A 22,522-nucleotide genomic window follows, 5' to 3' on the forward strand; every position below is an offset into this window, starting at 1 on the left:
ACAGCAGGGCCCAGGCCTGGGGCAGGGAGGGAGCCGGGAGTTTCCAGTGCAGGGGGGCATAACTGCAGCAGCTGTGTACATGAGAGATATATTGTGTGTCTGTGTGTGACTCAGCCCTGCTATTTCTGCCCCCTCTATCCACCCCACCAGCTGGGGGAATCATTCTGTGTGTGTGTGGGGGGGGGGTGTCATCAGTGCTCAGCTTCTCACACCTACAGGGCTGAATAAATGTGCTTACCTGCTAACATATATACACACACACACACACATACACATACATGTACACACGTATACATACACACACACAGACAGATATATACACACATACATGTACACACATATACATAGATACATGTACACACACACACAGACACACATATACATGCACACACACACACACACACACACACACACACACATACATGTACACATATAGCACACACACAGCGCTTGTAGCCTGGAGAAAAGCATTTTATTTCGGACTGTGGCAGTACATGCTGACTCAGTGCAGGAACTCAATCCCAAGCCAATGAGGGCATACTGCCCGGCTCCCTATTACCTGCTTAGTCATATCAGTACAGACATAATAAATACTTATAAATAAAATATTATCATCCTATGATCAAAACATTATCCATGAGGCGCAGATGCATCTCTCACTAAATGTAGCTGCTTAGACTATCTGAGATTAATAAATCAATTATGTAATTATGTAATTATGGAATTATGTAGGCTAATATTATAATATATTATGAACCTATGCAGTTTAAGAAACAGCAGCCTAACTGGAGAGGTATTGCCGGTATTGTCAAATGCGGAATCATAGCTTATTCAGAATATTGCACAAGGCAGGACCAATTGATTGCAGAGCCAGTTCCTCTGCTCAATCAGGAGAAATATTACAGGCAGTATCAGCCAACCGATGAGTGAAGATCTGCCTATGCCATACGCTACACTTTAGGAGAGGAAAGCTGGAAACAGTGGAACACACAGCTCAGAAAAGTTGCATTTCTGAGAATGCCAAAAGCTTAATCCTCACACATTTTGACAGACAGAAACTCACTGTATGCTGTCTCTGTGTGATTATTAACATGTGACATGTTTGTACCATGTCAGGGTTTCACTGTGCAATGTACAATTTCATGGCAAAAGAAAGTTAGGAGGACCCTGGATTTTTTTGGAGGTGCTAGTGCAACAGGTTTTGACCTCTTCATCTACCAAAGAGGGGAAATTACAGTAAAGAGAACATTACAGTAAAGAGAAAACTTTTAAAACTTTTTAAAGTTGTCCCCATCACCTTCATCATCAAAAAATGCAATAAAAATAACAACAAAGAATGTGTATTAGTCATGCTTAAACGTGGACAGAAATGTTCTTCTCGTCATTTCATACCTATAAATAAAAATATTTGAATGTAGAATACTCCCTTTATCCATCAGTATTAGTCTTCCTATGGAATATTTTATTATAAAAATATTGGTCTAGGTGTAATGGTTGGTGTACTATTAATACAACTATAAGTACACTGTATGTAGGTGTAGTGTAGTATCGTTAAACCTATATATGTCCTGCAATATAGGTATGGAGTGTATCATAGTGGTATGCACTGTGGTTGTTGGTGTGTGATTGTGAGTGTTTTGGCCTGTAGATACACAGGTACCCTGTCTCAGGATGGAGGAGATCTGATGTGGGGGCCACCAGGTGTCACACTAATCTGAACACCACGGGTGAGTCAGCCTCACACCGCACCCCCCCGTGCGCTCATGGTGAGGTCATCGCTGGCTTCTTGCCCTTGGAAAGTGCGGCCACCTGTTTCATCAGCTCTCTGTTGCGTGCCTGGAAGATATGCGTATGAACATATGAGCAAATGCAACAGATAAATTAAATTTTTCTTAAATATGACAGCTGGTACACACTGTGCGCAGACAGACAGACGGGCATGTCAGGGGGCCAACAGTCCAGGACATAGAGCCACGCTGGTGAGGCTGTGAATGCACAGGGGCCAGGGACACACCGGGGGGCGTACAGGGGTGGAAGGGACTGACCTGCAGTTGCTCCACCAGGTCTTTATGAGTTTTCTCCATTTGGTTCATTTTGGTCCTCATCTGACTCTCCTGGTACTGGAACTCAGCTCTGAGCTCCGTGATCTGCAGAGAGAGAGAAAGAGAGAGAGGGTACTCATTGCTGTTGTTACAACAATGCTGTTTGCATAATGTTCTAATGTATTTCTATTCCTATTCCCATTTGTGTGTGTATGCTTTGGCAATATTTATGAATGTATTTCAGGCCAATAAAGCATTTTAAATGTTAATTAGATTTTTCACTAAATGTTTTCCTATGATCCCTAATCCTCTCTCTTGATCTTCCCCAGAGCCGACAGCATCTCCACAGTACTCCTCCTCTAACTCTCCATTCTCTCATTGACCTCACTAAAGGACACACCAAGAACAATAACTATAACCATAACTGTAACAATAACGATAATGATGTGAGGACCCACACTGCTGAACAATAACATTCTGTAGATAGTCTCTTGGCTACGTCATCTGCAACTTTTCATGTGACGCCCTGTAAATTTGATTGGATTTTGATTGGCTGTCAGTATTTTATTGTTCATGCAGATGGAAAAAATCGCAAAGTGATCCCATCGATATTGTTTGCCAACGTCATTGTCGTTGTGTGGTCTCCACCATGCACTTGAGTCAGAATGATGTTCATAGTTATCGTTATAGCTATTGTTCTTGGAGTGGATGGGCCTTAAGCCCTCTATAAGTCATCATAAGCCCCTCCCTATTCATCTCCCTCCCCAAAGCCCTCTCCCCCTTTTCCTTCCCCTCCCCACGCCCATCTCACCCCCCCAACACTCGTACCTTCTTCTCCTTGTCCAGAATGAGCTGGTCCTTCTGGTGCAGAACCTTCTTCAGTGAGGCCACCTCCTCCTTCAGCTGAGTGATAATGACAAAGTGATCTGTGCCCGGGGAGTCCAGCGCCAGGTCCGGTGAGAAGCTGAGTGATTAGGAGGGCAAATAGAGCACTAACTGAAGGATTACACCATGATAACCATTATCAGCGTAACCTTCCTCCCCCTCCATCGCTCTTCATCAACAACAGTTCAAAATGAGTTTTATGGTTACTGTCACCCCCTTGTGGTCATATAAAGTATAATACACTCTTCGTTTTAATGCTTAGATAAAATGAACAGTTTGGAATGAATTCCAACAATTATATTGAATTATATTGAAACTATAAGAGTCTCAAAACTGGCATAAAACATTTTAAGAATACGCCAGGTCATTTCAACATTAAATAATAACAGATACAAGCACTGCTTAAGAACCAAACGATATTTCACAAGTAATCATCACAAATATTTCAGTAAATATAACACGTATGTATTTAACAAATACCTAACTTAATATGAATGAGATTTAATTAAAAGATATATAATATATATTAGAATACATATAGCGCAGTCGTATTCAAAAAATGATGATAACTGGACCCCATTAATCACCAGAGCCCTCCCACTTCCTCACCTGTCCCCATTGGTGGAGATGCTGTCAAACTTGGCCTTTTTCTTGGGGATTTCATTCTGCAGTGAGGAAGTAGAGAGTGTTTTCTGGCTAAAGAGAGTAGACAACAGCAGGTCAGTGAGGAAACTGAAGTTCTCTCTCATCTGAAAAGCTAAATGGGTATAGGACTGCAGGTCTGTGGGACTGAGGACAGTGCAAGTGTGTAGGTGTATGGGTGTGTGGAGAGTACAGATGTGTGCAGTAGGTATATGAGTATGTGCAGTAAGTGGGTGCAGTAGGTATATGGGTGTAGGTATATGGGTGTGTGCAGGTGTGTGCAGTAGGTATATGGGTGTAGGTATATGGGTGTGTGTAGGTGTGCACAGTAGGTATATGGGTATAGGTATATGGGTGTGTGCAGTAGGTATATGGGTGTAGGTATTTGGGTGTGTGCAGTAGGTATATGGGTGTGTGCCGGTGTGTGCAGTAGGTATATGGGTGTGTGCAGGTGTGTGCAGTAGGTATATGGGTGTATGCAGGTGTGTGCAGTAGGTATATGGGTGTGTGCAGGTGTGTGCAGTAGGTATATGGGTGTAGGTATATGGGTGTGTGCAGGTGTGTGCAGTAGGTATATGGGTGTGTGCAGGCGTGTGCAGTAGGTATATGGGTGTAGGTATATGGGTGTGTGCAGGTGTGTGCAGTAGGTATATGGGTGTGTGCAGGTGTGTGCAGTAGGTATATGGGTGTGTGCAGGTGTGTGCAGTAGGTATATGGGTGTGTGCAGATGTGTGCAGTAGGTATATGGGTGTGTGCAGGTGTGTGCAGTAGGTATATGGGTGTGTGCAGGTGTGTGCAGTAGGTATATGAGTGTGCACAGATGTGTGCAGTAGGTATATTGGTGTAGGTATATGGCTGTGTGCAGGTGTGCGCAGTAGGTATATGGGTGTGTGCAGGTGTGTGCAGTAGGTATATGGGTGTGTGCAGGCGTGTGCAGTAGGTATATGGGTGTAGGTATATGGGTGTGTGCAGATGTGTGCAATAGGTATATGGGTGTAGGTATATGGGTGTGTGCAGGTGTGTGCAGTAGGTACATGGGTGTGTGCAGGTGTGTGCAGTAGGTATGAGTGTGCACAGATGTGTGCAGTAGGTATATTGGTGTAGGTATATGGGTGTGTGCAGGTGTGTGCAGTAGGTATATGGGTGTGTGCAGGCATGTGCAGTAGGCATATGGGTGTGTGCAGGTGTGTGCAGTAGATATATGGGTGTGTGCAGGTGTGTGCAGTAGGTATATGGGTGTGTGTAGGTGTGTGCAGTAGGTATATGGGTGTGTGCAGGTGTGTGCAGTAGGTATATGGGTGAGTGCAGGCGTGTGCAGTAGGTATATGGGTGTAGGTATATGGGTGTGTGCAGGTGTGCGCAGTAGGTATATGGGTGTGTGCAGGCGTGTGCAGTGGGTATATGGGTGTGTGCAGGTGTGTGCAGTAGGTATATGGGTGTGTGCAGGCATGTGCAGTAGGTATATGGGTGTAGGCATATGGGTGTGTGCAGGTGTGTGCAGTAGGTATATTGGTGTGTGCAGGTGTGTGCAGTAGGTATATGGGTTAGTGCAGGTGTGTGCAGTAGGTATATGGGTGTAGGCATATGGGTGTGTGCAGGTGTGTGCAGTAGGTATATTGGTGTGTGCAGGTGTGTGCAGTAGGTATATGGGTTAGTGCAGGTGTGTGCAGTAGGTATATGGGTGTGTGCAGGCGTGTGCAGTAGGTATATGGGTGTGTGCAGGTGTGTGCAGTAGGTATATGGGTGTAGGTATATGGGTGTGTGCAGGTGTGTGCAGTAGGTATATGGTAGTGTGCAGGTGTGTGCAGTAGGTATATGGGTGTGTGCAGGTGTGTGCAGTAGGTATATGGGTGTGTGCAGGCGTGTGCAGTAGGTATATGGGTGTGTGCAGGTGTGTGCAGTAGGTATATGAGAGTAGGTATATGGGTGTGTGGTCCACCTGTTGTAGTGACTGCTGCTTAGCCGGGTGAGCTGCTCCTTCTGAGAGAGTGAGGAGTGTGAAGAGGAGCCCAGCTGTTTGCGCTGTTCACGGGTCTTCTGTAGTACACGCTTATAGGACAGAGTACAGAGCCAGCACAGGAGTTTACCATCCACCTGCACACACGCACACACAAAAGTCAATGAGACACCATAATACACAGAGCCAGCACAGGAGTTTACCATCCACCTGCACACACACACACACACACACACACACACACACACACACACACACAGTCAGTGAGACACCATAATACACAGAAGTGAATGTCTCTCCATCTCATTGTCACACACACACACTCACACAGGCTCTGGTTGCGGTCACGAGTGCAGCTCACCTTCCTGCGGTCGTCCTTGCGGTCGAAGGCACACTGCTGCTTGCACTGTTCGCAGGGCTGCGGAGGACCGTGGCGCTTCTCTGAGTTTGTGCAGCGCTGACACTTATTCCCAATGAACGCAGCGATGATGTTACAGTACTGACAGGGTTTGGGCTGTGGAGGGGGAGAGAGGACACACAAGAGAGTGAGAGAAATAAAACCACTGACATGGCAAGTGAGAGACAACGACAAAATTAAAAAGAGAGTGACTGACAGCACGAGGTAAAAAAGGAGCAACTGCCTGGAAAGACAGAGAGAAAGAGGGTAAAGAAAGAGAAACAGAAGAAGGCGGGAGACAAAGCTTAGGTAACGTTACAGGCACAAGGCAGATTCTGTTTCCAGCAGCATTCAGCCTGAACTTACCGTCCCATACAGTTTGACGTTCTGGGCACACTTCTTACAGATGGTGTTGGTTTTGCTGCAGAGTGGACACAACACAAAAATGCTGGTCTTGAATCCTGAAATGTGAGGCTATTAACCAGCATCTGTCCGTATGCTTTCACCCTGGCACTGGGCTTGCACCTTGGTTCCTTAACCACCCCATTCCCCATGATGCACTACTGTAACTAACCTTCTAACCTGCTAATGTAATGTAATGTATTAGTGGACATCCATTTAGTTCAGGCTGTGCCATAGGGCGCTTGTAGCATAGAGGTTAAAGTACATGACTGGGACTTGCAAGGTCGGTGGTTCGATCCCCTGCGTGGCCACAATAAGAACCTGCTTAGTCTAATGACATGTAATGTAATGTGCCTCATATTCAGAATGATACTTAATGGCCGTGGTGAGATACTGGTTTAATAATACTGAATAATACTGGAACGTACCTCTCCTGCTGGAACTCCGTTCGGCAGTACGTGCATTTCACCATGGGGTGGGCGATGCGGCACTCCTGAAGACCACAAGCACACAGCCCATTAGTGACATCATCACATCAGGTCTCACTGATGGGGAAGGAGGAACAGTCAACTATGGCGTCAGGGAAAGTGAGGGATGAGGAGATGAAGAAGTGGGGATGAAGAAATGGAAATGAGGGTGACCTAAGGACTATGAAGGATGGATTTAGAATGAAGGACTGTGACAATTGGGACTGTACTGGGAATGATTGGGAATAACTAATTGGGAATAGCTGGGAGTAAAGAATTTGACATAACTGAAAACGAATTATTGAGAATTAAAAGGGATCAATTTATGTCATGTTACGATTCATACAAGCACATCTACAATTATGGGCCTTGCGTAACCGGGTTGTGGAAACTGAGAAACTCCACCACTACGACAGTAGGTATCGTGGCACTGGCAGTGGTGATTGGATGGCACAGCATGTCAGTCACCTTTTGGAGCCAGCAGAGTGGGCATCAGGGAGACACAGCAGGTAAGTGAGCATATGACCTTGTGCCAGGGGGGATGTTCACACCACTGACTGGTTCAAATCACATCCAGGAAAGGCTGCTGGAATGAGCTGTGGCGCGCCAGAGATTAGGATTAGTTGGCAGGTCACCTGGATTAATCACCTGATCTGATGTCAGAGAGACTCCCCGGGAGAATCACATAATGAGTCCCTCTTAATTCTCATTTATGAGGTCAGTACACAGTCCAGTCGCCACTTTAGCTAAACTAATTCTTTCAAAGAAAAAAAGCATTCCAGGCAAGTAGCACACCCATTTACTGGTGGCATCCCCTGGGTGTTGTCATTTTAGCCAGGAACAAACACCATGGAGGATGTGTGTCATCACCAAGTTAGGAATGTTCCAAATGTAAGTACTTTAATGCAATATTAATTAAACAAACTTTCCAGATACAATGAATATGAATGAATATATCTTGGTTCTATTAAGTTCTAGGACCATTTTTAAGAGGTTTTGTTTGATGTAAAACATTATGCTTAAGCGACATCCAAGAACCGGACAAATTTAAGTGTTTACCCTAACTTTCTACTAATGTGATCCAAAAGCTGTGAGCAAGGAAAACATCTTATTTGTACTTTGAAGAGAAATCTCTATAAACCACAAGCTAAAGCAAATACCAATTATTATTACGTTCATGATAATTTTCATAAATGATGTAGGCCTAAGTGTATATAGTATGACGTTTTTATTAGAATTATATATTGTAAATTATTAATTGAATTTACTTGAATATATCCCTTCTTTTTCGGAAGAGAAAAAGATCAGTGGAAAATTATTCAAATTGTAGGTCCCTAATTTATACTAGTATATGAGAATAGGCTACTATTAAAGCAACAAGCTGTTAACCAGCTAACGCTGTGTAAATAAGTGTGCAAATGAATTCAACAGTACTGAATTAACCGTTGCATCGCAAGATAAAGCCTACTATTTATTTGACGTCATTTCAGTTAAGCGTTTCAAGCTTCAAAGACAGCCCCCGGAAACTGTGTCATCCCACACCCATAAACACTTCTCAAAAGTATAGAGGACGAGAGTGCCCTTAGCCAAAGGCCCTTACCTTACATAGTTGTTGACCCTGCGACAAAGCTTCGAACTGGAACCTCTGGTTACATTTTGTGCACGCGTACAAAGCAGCCATTGCGATCGTAAAATCCCCAAAGATAAATTATCGCGGATCGCCACTGAACAGTTAGACCACCGAATCCTGTAAATGTATGATCAAGATTACCACCTTGCCGGGAAAACGACGTCAATCAGGGCAAGTGTACTATCAGTAGAGGTACCATTATGGCCCTTGCGTCATAGAGTGGGCATTCTGAATGCCCCCAGCGGTCGGATTGGTGGACAATCTGACACAGACTGTGAGGATTGGAGGACGAGTCATGTCAATCATCTTGAGAGCCAGTGGAGTGGATGGGGGATTGTGCGCGGTGTCACAAGCTCTGGGAGGACTTCGGGGCAGCGTTTTATAATCACGTTTCGCGGTCGCAGTGTAGAGGAGTAAGGTGAGTCACAGAAAAATGAAATCGCTTCTTGATATTGAGAGGAAGCCCATGTAAATAAAATAGTATACTAAGCATACTGGATATAAACTTTAATTATACTACCAAGTATTCTTGAGTATAATATAATATACTTCCACATTTTTTTTTCACATGGGAGAGGCTGGCAGTTCAAATACACATTATTAAAATATATATCATTGATGAAATGTACACCAATGAAAAATGAAATCACATGATATTAAATCATACATGCGCATCAGACATCTTATCAGTCATTTCTTTATTTGGATAAAATCAACATGAGCTTGTTTAATAACATTTTGTATACAACAGCACCCGCAAAAAAAGTATTTAAAGCAGTAAATTAAAACCATCCATAGTAACACACAATACAAAAAGTAAAGTGTCAAAAAGAAAACAAGACGCAAACTTTGTAATGGCACCAAAGTCCACCAGGAAAACATTCAGTGTTTCCCCCTCACCAAAACCTCTTTGCACAGGGATGAACTTTTTTGCCATTATTGCTCCCATATCAAGAGGCTGAGGATATCACTCATTCACTCCTTTTTAAAACCACAGAGAAAGACACACAATCAAACAGATTAATTAAATACCATAAAAGTAACTGAATTAACAAAACCACAGGCACAAAATAAAGCAAGACCACCAAATGACTATTGATAGTTACATTTAAAGCATCTCACGCCCGTTTATGAACCCATAAGTAAACTGAGTTAAATTAAGTATTTTAAAAGAAACCTTTCAAACACCCATACATATTCATGATACACAACAACAACAACAAAAACAACAGCAACAAATAATAATAATTTAACTGAAGGAATCAAACAGTCTGTATGTAGTCCTCAAACTGTAAACAGGAGAACTACTCCAGTAGAAAGAAGCCTGGTGGGTAAATTGGCCCCCAGTTAAAAAAATAATGCATTTTCATCCTTTAAATCTAAAAACCATGGGGAAAGAAGTCACCCCCCACACATCTTGGTAGTGTACTGTCACCAGCCGAAAGCATGTATGGTGGGGTCATTGAGAAGACACACAGACATACAAATGTACACAAACTGCATTCACAGAGTCTCATATAGAGTTGACCAGCTGGTACCTGGTCAGACAGTGTACATGTTAAAGGGCGCAAACTAAATGAAGACAAACAGAAAGGTTTTTTTAAATGTAAATGCTTAAACATAAAAAGAAAGACAGGAACATACATAAACATTTCATGTGTGTTCTCTCTGATTATTTCCCTTATTTGCACCTGCTTCACCCCTCCCATCTCCTCTCTCCTCGTGTCTCCTCTTGCCCTTTTTTCTCTCCATCACTCTCCCTTTCTCACATTCATCCTCCATACTCCCTCCTTTCTGTCTCCATCACCTCTGCACCATCCAATCTCCCTCCTTCCTCACAAATACTACTGAGGTTGTTCTCTGAAAGGACAAAAAACAACAGACAATGGGTTAGCAACACACCTTTTTCATGATGATTCATGAAGGCTGCTCTGTAGGGAAAATACAATTCACCAGAGGCCCACTAGGGGACACTATTGTACATCACACAAGTGTATGTCTAATGCTGGAGGATTAAGGGATGATTCATTGCAGCCTCCCCTAATAGGTCCACACTTACATTGTTTCATAGGTGCTGTCCTTGCTCTTCACAAATTTCATGGCAAAAAACGCTCCTGCCTGTAGTACCAGTACCAGAATCACACCTCCGATGAAACTGGACAGGTTGAAGTTTGCCTGAGAGTACACCGGGGTAGGTTCTGGGGTGACATCGTTTGCTAGAGGGAGACCGAGAGAGTGGCACACAAAGAGAAAGACACAACATTGTATGGGGCATGACAAATACATTATTTCTCAAGTAGGTGAGTCTGCAGTGGGAATTGTGGGGCATTCCAGAGAACAGCGGATCTGCTCACCTGTGCCGTTGTTGCCAGGTGTTGGGGTCAGAGAGGCTGAGAGGACATCCGCAGAAATATATGGACACGTCATCACATGAGTCAACACAAGCAAGCTGAGATGACTGCTGATGCACTCACTTTGCAACAAATGTGGAATCAGAGTGTGTGTGTGTGTGTGTCTGTGTGTGTGTGCGCGTGGAAGAGAGAGAGGGAGAGAGGGAGAGAGACAGAACTCACTCACCAGAGCATATTGATGTATCATTGAAGACAGAGCAATCCAGAGTGTCCTCACTATCGGAAACACATCCTGTGTAATTATCTGAGAGTGACAGAAGGAGTGAGGTTGCAAAAGAGAGAGAGAAAAAAGGAACATTCCTATCAAGCTAATTATACATGCTTTGCCATCTTGTTGCACCCTTGAATCAGGATATCACTAAGCTCATATGATCTACGCATTAAGATTCTGTCAAATGTAGGTTTTTCTGTTTACTGCTGCAAACCATCCGTCAACTATTCAACTTTCAGGATAATACCACCTTTGGAGTGATTACGCCATTTATATAGGGCGGCCTGTAGCATAGTGGTTATGTTACATGACTGGGACACGCAAGGTCAGTGGTTTGATCCCTGGTGTAGCCGCAATAAGATCCACACAGCCGTTGGGCCCTTGAGCAAGGCCCTTAACCCTGCATTGCTCCAGGGGAGGATTGTCTCCTGCTTAGTTTAATCAACTGTATGTAATGTACTGTATATGGTGAAATTAGTATCATTATTACAGGACAACCATTTTTCTCAGTGCATAGTCATCCTATCATCATGAAACTTTGCAAACCTTTACTCCATATCCAGGAATCTCATTGTTAGATACTGAAATTCCATCATTTTTGGAAAAATCTGAAATTTCTAGAAAATGACTATTGGGTGCTGGTGATAAACAAGTGGCTCAAAACAATCTTAAAACATGTTATCATTTAGAATCTGAAAGAATCATAACGATATCTTACTTAGTTACGATTATAGACTGCTACAAATATGTTAGGTAGGAACTGGCTGGCATTCCTTTCTCTACCACAGCCATTTAAGCATTATAATTTATATCCAATCTCATGATAAGGTATAGATAAGTGTATGATACTGCATCCATTTATGCTGATTACTGTGTCCATTACAGAACAGAGCAAACAAACATTTATCCACTTTATTCTCCCATAATGTGTTTCTGACATGAACTTAGGTGGGGAGGAAACAAGAAGTTACTATTAACAGACCCATTGTATTAACTGTATTCCAGAAACATAACACAGTTACTGGGGTGGGGGACTTCCAATTAAAGTCACCTCTCCTGAGCTCCTGAGTGGAAAAATCAGACAAAATGTTCTCTGTCTGGACTTCAAATGCTGCACTCAAACCACTCTGGGGTCTTAGAACATAGCGTTTCCCCTGACAACCAACTCATTTCTTATGTTCTCTCTGCCCCTGCAGCCTTTCTGACGAGGAGGAAATGAAACCTCTGACGACCAAACAAGTGGAGTCATAGCCCATTCAAAATTATGTCACCGGGAATGCTTTATGGTGATTGGGTAGTCGTACATCGCATCGGTGTCACAGGTACACGCACACCTGACTGCTTGTGTCTCAACTGCCTGGTTCATGGTCTGCAGTGAGATAAATAGCCTGCACTAATTATACTGTTTGGTGAGCAGCCTGGTGGATGTTGAAATTTCTATGTGAATCTCTGAATCATCAGGTGAATGAGAACACGTGCTGGATTAACGTAGTGTACTTGTGATTTGGACAGATTGGGGTGAGCTTTTAGACGGGGGCGGGAACTCCTGCCAGGCTCTGAGTGACTGAACACTCTGCTGCAGTCCAGCTGCGTGCACTCGCCAACTTACAGCGTTGCCGTGGCAACCAGGTGCACTTCTCACTCCTCACATGAAGAACGACGTTACCTTAGCAACCAACGAAACTGCAAGCCCAACAGAGTGAGATCTTGCCATTGTTGTCTACGTCCTCTCTATCTGTCCATCTTTGATCTGTGTTTCAATTAATTTCTCTTTTGCATCCTCCCATATTTTCTCCGATCAGTAGAGGCACCTCAGAGGCCGCCCGATGCCCCACCCACTGTACTGACCACACCCACATATCCATGCCCTGATCCACAGTCAGTATCGCAGTGTGTGTGTGTGTGTGTGTGTGTCTGTCTGCAGTAAGATCCTCAGATAGTAAATTATTCACCAACCTGGTTTGGGGTTTCGGGGCTCATACAGCAGTGACGTGATCCAATTTCCATCACAGACATATGAGCGTTTGAGTGTGTGTGTGTGTGTGTGTGTGTGTGTGTGTGTACTTCTGTGAGTGTGTATGTGTGTGCATGCATGTGTGTGTGTGAGTATGTGTGTCTGTGTGTGCGTGCCTGTGTGCGTGTGTGTGCGTGTGTTTGTGTGTGTGTGTGTGAAAGAGACAGATCATATGACGTGTGTCTGTCTGTCCGCTGCTCTCACCGTTGTCGCACTGCCTCCACACGCAGCCCGTCAGGTTGATAGAGAGGTCTCCCATGATGCAGCCATCACACGAGTCAGCCAGAGAGCAGTCCCCTGCGATCAATCAGTCACACAGTCAGAGACAGAGACACAAGGGGCTCAGTACGGGCCAGCTGACTGAGTTCACCAGCTCCCAGCACTCTTCACTGCATCGACCTTTTCTCTGGACAAGGACGTCAGACAGAACGCAGAGGAGGAGCGCAGCAAAGTCTGTCACACAGACAACTGCACAGTCTTTCTTTCATCCATACAGTTTCATACTTAAAAGCCTACATCAATGCAGCCACTCTACTTTAGAGAGTACTCTTGCTTTCAGGCATACAGCGGCAGTCTTTTAACAGGGAACTGCAGTGTAGCTCTTTCCGTCAAGGAGGAGGACAACACTGTCTCTTGGTATAGAGCCTACAAAGGTACTCTTACACAGACCTGTCTGTCACAACAGGGGCTGAGGAGGAGGAAGAGGGGAATAGGAGAACTGAAAAATGTAAGTCAGGAGGAAGTAAGGGGTGAGCTGTGAGCAGGAGGGAGATAATCACTTTTTTGCAATGAAAGATGTCTTGACCAGATCACAAAATATTGACTTACTACCTACTCATCTTATACATTTACTGTTTTCCTCATCTGTGCGGACAACTATTTAAAGAGCTAAGCACGGCAAACAATACATTCTTCATGTCACATTATAGCAAGTAAAACTGTCTTTATGAACTTCATAAATAAGTAACCAAGGTGAACTGTGCACAGGCACAGTTTCACACTGTATTTGTTGCATTTCTAGAAAGTTCACTTGAAACTATTTAAGTGAAGTAAGTAACATTTTCACTCGGCTGGCATGCTGTCAAAATCTCCCTTTTTTTCTTTAGATCATCCGCATGCACACACACGTACAGTACCTGTCGTTTGACAATGACATGTCTCCAAAACCCCGAATAGGATAATGACTCCCACAGCAGTCCCCCACCAGTTACTCATGCTGTTAAAATCAACAACAAAAAAAACTTTTCACCAAGGGTGAGAAATGGTTTGGATCCCGGCAGTTTACGCAGTGATAAAAGAATACCCTTGTCAAAGCATTAAGTTTTCATATGAAAACTTTTTTCTTTCTTCTTGTGTGTTAATAATTTAACAAAAGTTTGAAATACGAAAATATCGGGGTTAAAGGAAACCTATTCGGTATTTTGGACCGTTTCTCAGTCTTCTTGCTCTTGTGGCGAGGAAAGACGACAAAGGATGAAAACTGAGCCCAGCGTCCAACTAGCACGCTACTCGGCTCCGAAACAGTTGAACCACCCACCCGGAAAATCCACTCAACTGCGCCTGCGTGACGTACCGCTCGGCCCGGTGCCAGTCAACTATTGCGGTGTGCCGGACTACAATAGTTAGCCATCTGGAGGATCGCACATGTAAAAATCCACAAGGATCCCAAACATTATTTACAGAATTACATTTTAATCAGCAGATTGAATTTATATATAGTTTGCTTATTCATCCCAAAAGCCCATTATTGAACATATTCCGCGAATCGCTCCATGCTAACTAAAGAGGAATCTATGAAGTTATTAAACCAGCATATAAAGTTCTCATATCTTTATTCAAACTGGTGATGTCATCGCCGTGCACGAGATCGAATTACAACAATTGTAGATCGAACAATTGTAGTAATTCCGCTTAACTAGGCTGTAAAATAGGACATATTACTTTTATTATACCTATTGTTTTGTATTGTATTGTTGTCGATGACCGACCGAATTGTAGTACCCAATTGTACATTTCAGCGACGTGTAATTCAAGCGTTTAACACAGTCCAGACACAAGAGGGAGGCAGAGTGTTTTCATCAAGACCGAAAACCCACAGTGCCCTGAAAAAATGTTCACGTTTCAGACACACGCATTCTGTTTTTCATGACGCACGTCTCTGACAAACTGGAGTTAACGGCGAGATTTTTCGGTTTTGTAGCATTTGCTGAATAAAAGGAAAAACGTGACTTCGTTTTCTGAAAATAAAAAACGTGGTGTGTATCTGCTGCAAGTGCATGACTCGATTTTCATTGTAGCTTTGTCTATCTCTAGCTCTTGTTATGCTTTCTTACCATTAAATGCACTCATGTAAGTCTCTTTGGCTGAAAATATCTACCTAAATAGTACATTGTAAAATAGTATCATACACTGTAAAGCCCTCCCCAAATAAATCACATAAATCAGTTTGATGTGGCAAACAGTAATGTTAGAAAGGGAATGCACATTGACATTACACTGTGTGATATTCTGTACGCCCTTATCTATAAACCTTTGACAACATTTGGTAATTTTACCAGGATTTAATGAGGATGGAGTCATATTTCATTACACACAGTAATAAAACACCTCCCCACATAACCTTTTCTCTTCTGCTGGATCAACCAGCTGGGTTTGGTTTCTGTCAACTTCCTCAGCCCGCACCTGGACCAACCCTGACATTTCTTGTGCTATACACTCGGTGAGCACTTTATTAGGTATTTATTAGACTTATGTTTCTTTACTTCTACTGCTGTAGCCTATCCACTTAGAGTTATGATGCATTGTGTGTTCAGAGATGCTCGTCTGCATACCACTGTTGTAATGTGTGGTTATTTGCATTACTGTCACCTACTTGTCAACTTTGACCAGTCTGGCCATTCTCCTCTGACGTCTCATTAACAATGTGTTTCTGTCTGCAGAACTGCTTGCACCATTATTTACACTCTAGAGGCTAGTGTGCAAGAAAATTCCAGGAGATCAGCAGTTTCTGAGATATTCAAACCACTCTGCCACCAACAATCATTCCACGGTTTGATGTGAACATTAACTGAAGCTTCTAACCCATATCTACGACTGTATCTATTCCACTGCTGCCACACAATTCACTGATTAGATAATCGCATGAATAAGTAGGTGTAATAAAGTAAAAATGTTCCTAATAAAGTGCTCGGTGAGTTTATGTGATTAATAATGATTACATTTAATATTTTTAAATAATACATTTAAATTTAAATTTAATATATTGTATATTGTTTTTATTATTCTTACTTTGTCAGGTCCAAATGCCGAGCCTATAATGTCTATTGATTTCCATTCCTGTTGTACCCTTGAGAAAATAACTTTATGTGAATTACCTCCATACCTAGCTGTATAAATGTTAAATATAAAAATCATAGCAACATAAAAAAACTAGAAAGGATATTTAAACTGTTATTTAAATTCCCATTGTAAACATTTCTCTGCCCTGCCCCTACAGCAGTACAGAATGGAGCTACATTTTCCTGGTAAGCTGGCATTTAACAAGACTGTTTGAGTGCCATTTGACTAGATCTTTGGAGGCTAAAAATAGAAATGACATCAACATTTTACTTAATGGTGATGTTACCCACGTTCTCTCTCTCCTTCCTGTTCTGTGAGAGGACCTGACACCAGATGAATTTTTCATAGTGAGTTCTCTGATGAGCAGTGCAGTACTGCCCCCAGCATCAGTATGCAATATTAATCCTGAGAGTGCATGAGAGAGAGAGAGAGACAGAAAGAGAGAGAGAAAGGAGGGAGAGGGGACGGGGTAGCTTATATAACACTGCTACAGCTGGCTGGCTGCAAAGCAAGCTTGGATGCAACACCCCTGTCTCTCAAAAATTCATATTAGCAGCAACGGCATGACTATATAGTACATACTGTAAATGTTATATACTGTATATGTTAGCACAACATCTGCTTAAAGAATGACCAACAAATCGAACACCAAAAAGAATGCCGAGGGAACAGGAAAATAATTACAAGACCCGTGGAATACATTACACTAGTTTACCCTGACTGGTTTCCTCTTTGGTAAACAACATGCAAATAATTATTATGCTCCTATAGTGTATGAACCGTGAGCAAACAATGGCTGCTGACTGGCAGCCACATACCTGTTTATATTAAAGTAGGCATATCCAACTGTGTGCTTATGTTTATAACTGACAGTTTGACCTTGCCATATATTACACATAGTTGGAACCAGATTTTGAAAGCACCTACAGTATAATGAGACAAATAGCTGATTGGTACTTATTGCCAACAATAGCTGGTGACTGATTGGATACTGTCCAGGAAATCTGTTATGATCAAATTGGACTAACAGTGTTTGATGACAGATTAAAGTCAATTACAGCACAACCACATTGTACTGTTTAGGCTCTGATGATGACTGTTTCACACTGTATCAACTGAAATCCAGCACTGTGCCTGTAACAGAACACATTTACAGGGTTCACATTAGCACACTAGTGCTCCTTCTGCTTTTGAAATTAGTCCTATGCTAGTAGGAGGTAAGGGAGAGCAGGGTAAGTTGTTACATGGGTAAGTTGTCACACTGTTAATTTCTCCAAAACAAGAGGCACTACCTCAAAAATTGAATAGGCATTTTGTATGACTTTGTGACAGGTCAACTTCCTGTTTACATCAAACACAAAGAAATCATACTAATCTGAGGTGAGGATAGTTTTCATATTGTTCACCTTCAAAAGGATGAAAAGGAACTTTTTTTAGGTAGAAATTTGTACTGAATAGTGGAGAGAACAGAGGGCATGCTTTTGCTTTTCATAGGTTAGCTGGCATCCTATGTGAAGCTAACCTTGAGATATAGCCCTAATTAGTGCACATGTCAGTTTGCGGCAAGTTGTCTCAGGTGACAACTGTTCCCTACTATAAATTGACACATAGATCTGGTAACTAGCACATTCCGGTCTTACAGCAAGGTCAACAAGGGGTATTCAGAAGACAAAATACTTTTAAATGTTAGTGGCTTCCTTCTGGAAAAGTGTGTATAAGAGTCTTACTACGTCCGATTCAAAACAGAAAGCTGGTAAGCTTTCTCACTTTCTGTCATTTCTTTGCAAATAAATACGAAGGTTAATTCAAGTATAACTATCGTTGTTTTTACTGGGATCTGTTTCATCAGATGATGCTCACCTGTGAAATGTTAAGGGCATTGTGTAATAGTACTAAAAAGCACCTCCCAGATCCGGCCCTGCTGGTCCTTTGATGAAGTTATATTTGGTTTTGAATTTAAAATGAAATATATAAATGAAAATAAAATCAATATTCACATGTAATGACGATAAATGTGCCTGAGACGTCATTCTTTCATTTGGTATGGCATGTATTCCATTGTGATGTATTGCACCCACGATATTATTAGAAAAAGTGTGACAGATATGCCCGGCTCTCCCCTACTGTAAAGTGCTACTTGATCCCTGTACTTCATTCAGCATAATTAACATCTCTCTCCATCTCCCTTGGAAATGGCAGTTTGAACAGCCTAAACTGTGTATGCTGCTGTTTGCTGTACTATTATGTGGCTATTTGTTGTTAGCATGTGTTAATACAGCTAAGAAAGCACAGCATGTCTTTCCTTACTCTTATCCTGCACTTGTTTGTGCCAGGAATTTGCCAATGTTGTGTGTGTGTGTGTGTGTGTGTGTGTGTGTGTATACTGTATATTATGGGTGTGTAAACAATCTCTTCTTTAAGGGATCCCCATACTTCACTGCCATACATAGCAATAGGCTTCAGTTTTCTGTTGCTTAATGTGAGGTCGTTGTGATATAATATGTCATGTGTGATTCATCAACAAGTTAAAGTTCCCTGCTAAGCAGTTTAAAACTCACGTAGGTGTAGGATGTGTCATATTCTAATGTTTAATGTGTCATATTTTCTAATGTGTATGACAGCAAAGTAATGTTTGTTTCCTTGACAACATGTTCTTTTGATACCTTTGTTTGTGCACATGTGAACTACCAGGGTTACATGCTGTCCCTTCAGCAGACCCCGATTCTGCTTAAGTTCTATTTGACTTAGTTGTACTATGCAGTGAACCCAGAAGCAGGAGACCTACCTGGAACTGTCATTCACGTTGTTATGAATGTTGTGAATAAAGTGTTGGCTTTAAACCATCTCTCTGTCCACAATTGAAGTAATTTGCTCTTTTTTTGTTTATTTAGATATAAAGGAAGTAGCACATGCTGGAATACTCGCAGCATGTCATAACTTATTTTCACTCTACACTAGTTCAGTATTTGACACATTTACCCAATCAGGTGTTGCTGTTATGTGGAGTATTGATGTTTCCCATGGAAACCTCACTCCGTGGTTGGCTCACGTGCCAATTAATTGCACTGTCAATGACCCCTGGTCACAGTGTAAAGGCCAAACATATATTGCTGCAGTGAGAAGCCTTAGAGCAATTAAACAAACATATTGTGCTGTGAGAGTGTCTGGGCAACTTTTACAATTAATATCTAAGTGAACAGAACCTTAAACATGACACATTTCTTCACATTTTAAAGCAAGATTACTTGTTATTTACATTTTGTACAGTTTCAAAATAATAATCAAAGGAAAAAGGCCCTGTGCAAAAGTCTGGGAACCCTGTCAGTTAGTACTTTGCAGCTCCTCCTCGGGAAACTATAAAATCTTGTAAATGCTTCCTGTAGCCAGCTAAGAGTCTTTCAGTTCTCACTTTTGGAATTTTTCCCCAGTCTTTCTGACAGAACACCTCTAGCTCAGAAATATTTTTCAGCCTTCTTGCATGTACAGTATGTTTGAGATCTCTCCACAGATTTTCAATGATATTAAGTCTGGAGACTGTGGTGGCCATTCCAAAACCTTCATCGATCTTTCCTGGAGGTACTCCATGGTTGAATTCCAGATATGCTTTGGATCATTGTTTTGCTGGAATACCCAACCTCTCTTCAACTTCAATGTCTGGACTTACCTTTGAACATTAGCCTCTAGAATTTCTTGATATTTGCTGGAATCCATTCTTCCTTCCACTCGCACAATATGTATTGTGCCCCCAGCTGCCACTCAACCCCAAAGCATAATGGATCCACCGCCATGCTTCCCAGTTGGCAAGGTGTTCTTCTATACAAAGGCTTCATCTTTTTTTCTTCAAACATTCTTTGGTGGAAGCCAAAAAAATCAGTTTGTCAGTCCAAAGGACATTGTTCCTAAAGGCTTTCTGTTGCATACTTCAGACGCTTAATTTTGTGTAAAGGTTGTTCTTTCTGGCAACCTTCTGTAGGTCTTTGTTGTTTAAAATATGTTGTGTTCTTGTCCCTTAAATAGCAAGACCTGTGTTTGCTACTCTTTTTTGCAGTGATCTGAGGGTTCTTCTGAGCGTTTCTCATCAGGTCTCAGGCCATTCTATCTGAAATCTTTCTTGGTCTTCCAGACCTTGCCTCGACTTCAACTGTTCCATTTATCTTCCATTTTCTAATAATGTTTCTGATAGTGGAAATTAACCATCTTCGTTTTGAAATCCTTGTAAAGCTGTTTAGAGGAACCCATGGTTGTTAACACGAGACAGAACACCCACTGCAGTTGGATACTTAAGAAGGTTACTTCAGAATAAAAAGTTACTTCAGAATAAAAAGTTCAGCCCTGGAATTATACTCTCCTGACTCATTGAAGCCCAAACGAGTAAATCGCCTGAGTCTGGACTTAACAAACGATAATCCAAGTGGGTTCCCAAACTTTGGCACTTTTTTTATAATTTATATAAAAAATAAAAAGCAATCTTGCTTTAAAATTTGCAGAAAGGTCAGGTCGATCACGTACAGAGTCATTGTTATACTTCCAGCAAAAAGAGTGCAAAACATTTTAAACAAATCATCTTGATATTGTTGTTATTGACTGTAAGGTGTAATCACATTATAGTATAGTATAGTATTATAGCTTTATCCAAATTATATGTCGTCCAAAAGCCTGACTAGATAGTGACAAGGGTATATTTTGATGAAATAATGCTTAATTTGTATGTAAGAAGGGCATCAGATATTGCACTCGATATATGTAGGACTGAAAGAATACTTTTTTCAGGTGAATCCTGTTTGATATAATTAGATGCATCACAATTCAATCAAATTGTCAGAACTTTCAACATTTTATTTAACGAAACAAAATTATTTGGCCATGTCTGTCATACAAAAGCTATGTGTTGCACTTCACAATATTAAGACTGCTCCTAAACATTTGGGGGAAAACATGGGCTCGGTGCGAAAGCATTGTAAATGGTAAATGGTAAATGGCAGGCATTTATATAGCGCCTTTATCCAAAGCGCTGTACAATTGATGCTTCTCCATTCACCCATTCATACACACACTCACACACCGACGGCGATTGGCTGCCATGCAAGGCCCCAACCAGCTCGTCAGGAGCATTTGGGGGTTAGGTGTCTTGCTCAGGGACACTTCGACACAGCCCGGGCGGGGGATCGAACCGGCAACCCTCCGACTGCCAGACGACTGCTCTTACTGCCTGAGCCATGTCGCCCCATGTCGCATTGTGAATGTCATCCAGCATTAAACACAGTGCTTATGAATCATCACGGATGGGGCATGGGTGCAAAGGAAAAAAAACATGTTTTTTTTCTCAAGTGATGTAAGTGATATGATTCAGTCACATAAAGTTTTAAAAACGTGTTGCATTTTCTCACACGTCTGACCTTTTGTGTACAATGCAACACTGCATTGGACCACTGCCTTAATCACAAATACACCGTAACATTGGCCTTGTAACACAAACACACACTGTCACTAGCACAGTCTCACACACCTGACAGCAGCTGTAGTTGTGTAACAGACAGTAGGTGGTCCTCTCGAAAAATAATTATATATGAACCAGTATTGATTATTTCAGTGTTGTGTTGTTTCTCCCCACTGATACCACATCCAAATCAAGCAGTTATGTAATTCCTTTATGGATTAGCATTATGTAAAAGATTAATACAATGATCCATAATTGAGTTAAATCACCTGTAGGGATATATAAGTTGCTAGAAAATGGGCGTGAGTTTGTTGTTATTCGGTTCGGTTTTAAGAGGTCCCGTTTCTGTATATGCTTCATTAAGCCAACACTATATTTAGTTTCCATTACCAAAATAACTAATTGATGCACAGCAAATTTATCCAATTATTTAATTAGGTATGTAGTTCACATTTCATTTGGGCAAAATAGAAAACAAATAAACAATATTGTAAATAAAAGATACAGCCCTATGCAATAAATAAATAAAAATGATGGCTGTATTCAAATATCACCCAACAATATTGTCAGCTGATATTACTTAGTAAGATTAAGGCATAATGTGTTTGTTGGCGAATTGGCTACACTGTCTTGTGTTTTCACTGAGCATGCTGAATTTGGTTGGAAGCCTAGTCACTGGTCAAAACAT

At 41.8% G+C, this 22,522-nt stretch overlaps 2 protein-coding genes across 4 annotated transcripts; both read right to left on the minus strand.

Annotated features, from left to right (window-relative positions):
* Positions 1–450: 450 nt before the first annotated feature.
* LOC133137417 (protein FAM76A) lies at positions 451–8,615 on the minus strand. Of its 2 annotated transcripts, XM_061255694.1 has the most exons (10): positions 8,393–8,458; positions 7,261–7,388; positions 6,754–6,818; positions 6,290–6,344; positions 5,888–6,040; positions 5,509–5,663; positions 3,537–3,623; positions 2,871–3,006; positions 2,046–2,147; positions 451–1,836 (listed from the first exon to the last, which is right to left on the minus strand). In XM_061255694.1, exons 3-10 carry the CDS (start codon positions 6,795–6,797, stop codon positions 1,762–1,764), a joined length of 807 nt encoding a protein of 268 aa, XP_061111678.1. In that variant the 5' UTR covers positions 6,798–6,818; positions 7,261–7,388; positions 8,393–8,458; the 3' UTR covers positions 451–1,761. The 2 variants fall into 2 exon arrangements, with proteins under 2 accessions (XP_061111678.1, XP_061111677.1); XM_061255693.1 differs by lacking the exon at positions 7,261–7,388 and having other exon boundaries at positions 8,393–8,615.
* Positions 8,616–9,103: 488 nt separating this feature from the next.
* cd164l2 (CD164 sialomucin-like 2) lies at positions 9,104–14,412 on the minus strand. 2 transcript variants are annotated; one of them, XM_061256427.1, is made up of 6 exons: positions 14,195–14,412; positions 13,263–13,355; positions 11,000–11,077; positions 10,777–10,812; positions 10,482–10,638; positions 9,104–10,282 (listed from the first exon to the last, which is right to left on the minus strand). In XM_061256427.1, exons 1-6 carry the CDS (start codon positions 14,271–14,273, stop codon positions 10,267–10,269), a joined length of 459 nt encoding a protein of 152 aa, XP_061112411.1. In that variant the 5' UTR covers positions 14,274–14,412; the 3' UTR covers positions 9,104–10,266. The 2 variants fall into 2 exon arrangements, with proteins under 2 accessions (XP_061112411.1, XP_061112412.1); XM_061256428.1 differs by lacking the exon at positions 10,777–10,812.
* Positions 14,413–22,522: the final 8,110 nt, after the last annotated feature.

The sequence above is a fragment of the Conger conger genome, chromosome 9 (genome assembly GCF_963514075.1).
Source record: "Conger conger chromosome 9, fConCon1.1, whole genome shotgun sequence".
Classification (NCBI taxonomy): Eukaryota; Metazoa; Chordata; class Actinopteri; order Anguilliformes; family Congridae; genus Conger; species Conger conger.

What these genes read in the sequence shown, in the direction of transcription:
- LOC133137417 (XM_061255693.1), bottom strand. Translation starts at nt 8,473, where the DNA reads ATGGCTGCTTTGTACGCGTGCACAAAATGTAACCAGAGGTTCCAGTTC. An exon ending in GCAAGGACGACCGCAGGAAG is followed by an intron (nt 5,664 to 5,887) that starts GTGAGCTGCACT and finishes GCGTGTGTGCAG; the next exon opens with GTGGATGGTAAACTCCTGTG. An exon ending in ACCTGGTGGAGCAACTGCAG is followed by an intron (nt 1,837 to 2,045) that starts GTCAGTCCCTTC and finishes CATATCTTCCAG; the next exon opens with GCACGCAACAGAGAGCTGAT.
- cd164l2 (XM_061256427.1), bottom strand. Translation starts at nt 14,273, where the DNA reads ATGAGTAACTGGTGGGGGACTGCTGTGGGAGTCATTATCCTATTCGGG. An exon ending in ATGTCATTGTCAAACGACAG is followed by an intron (nt 13,356 to 14,194) that starts GTACTGTACGTG and finishes GATTGATCGCAG; the next exon opens with GGGACTGCTCTCTGGCTGAC. An exon ending in GTGGAGGCAGTGCGACAACG is followed by an intron (nt 11,078 to 13,262) that starts GTGAGAGCAGCG and finishes TGTCACTCTCAG; the next exon opens with ATAATTACACAGGATGTGTT.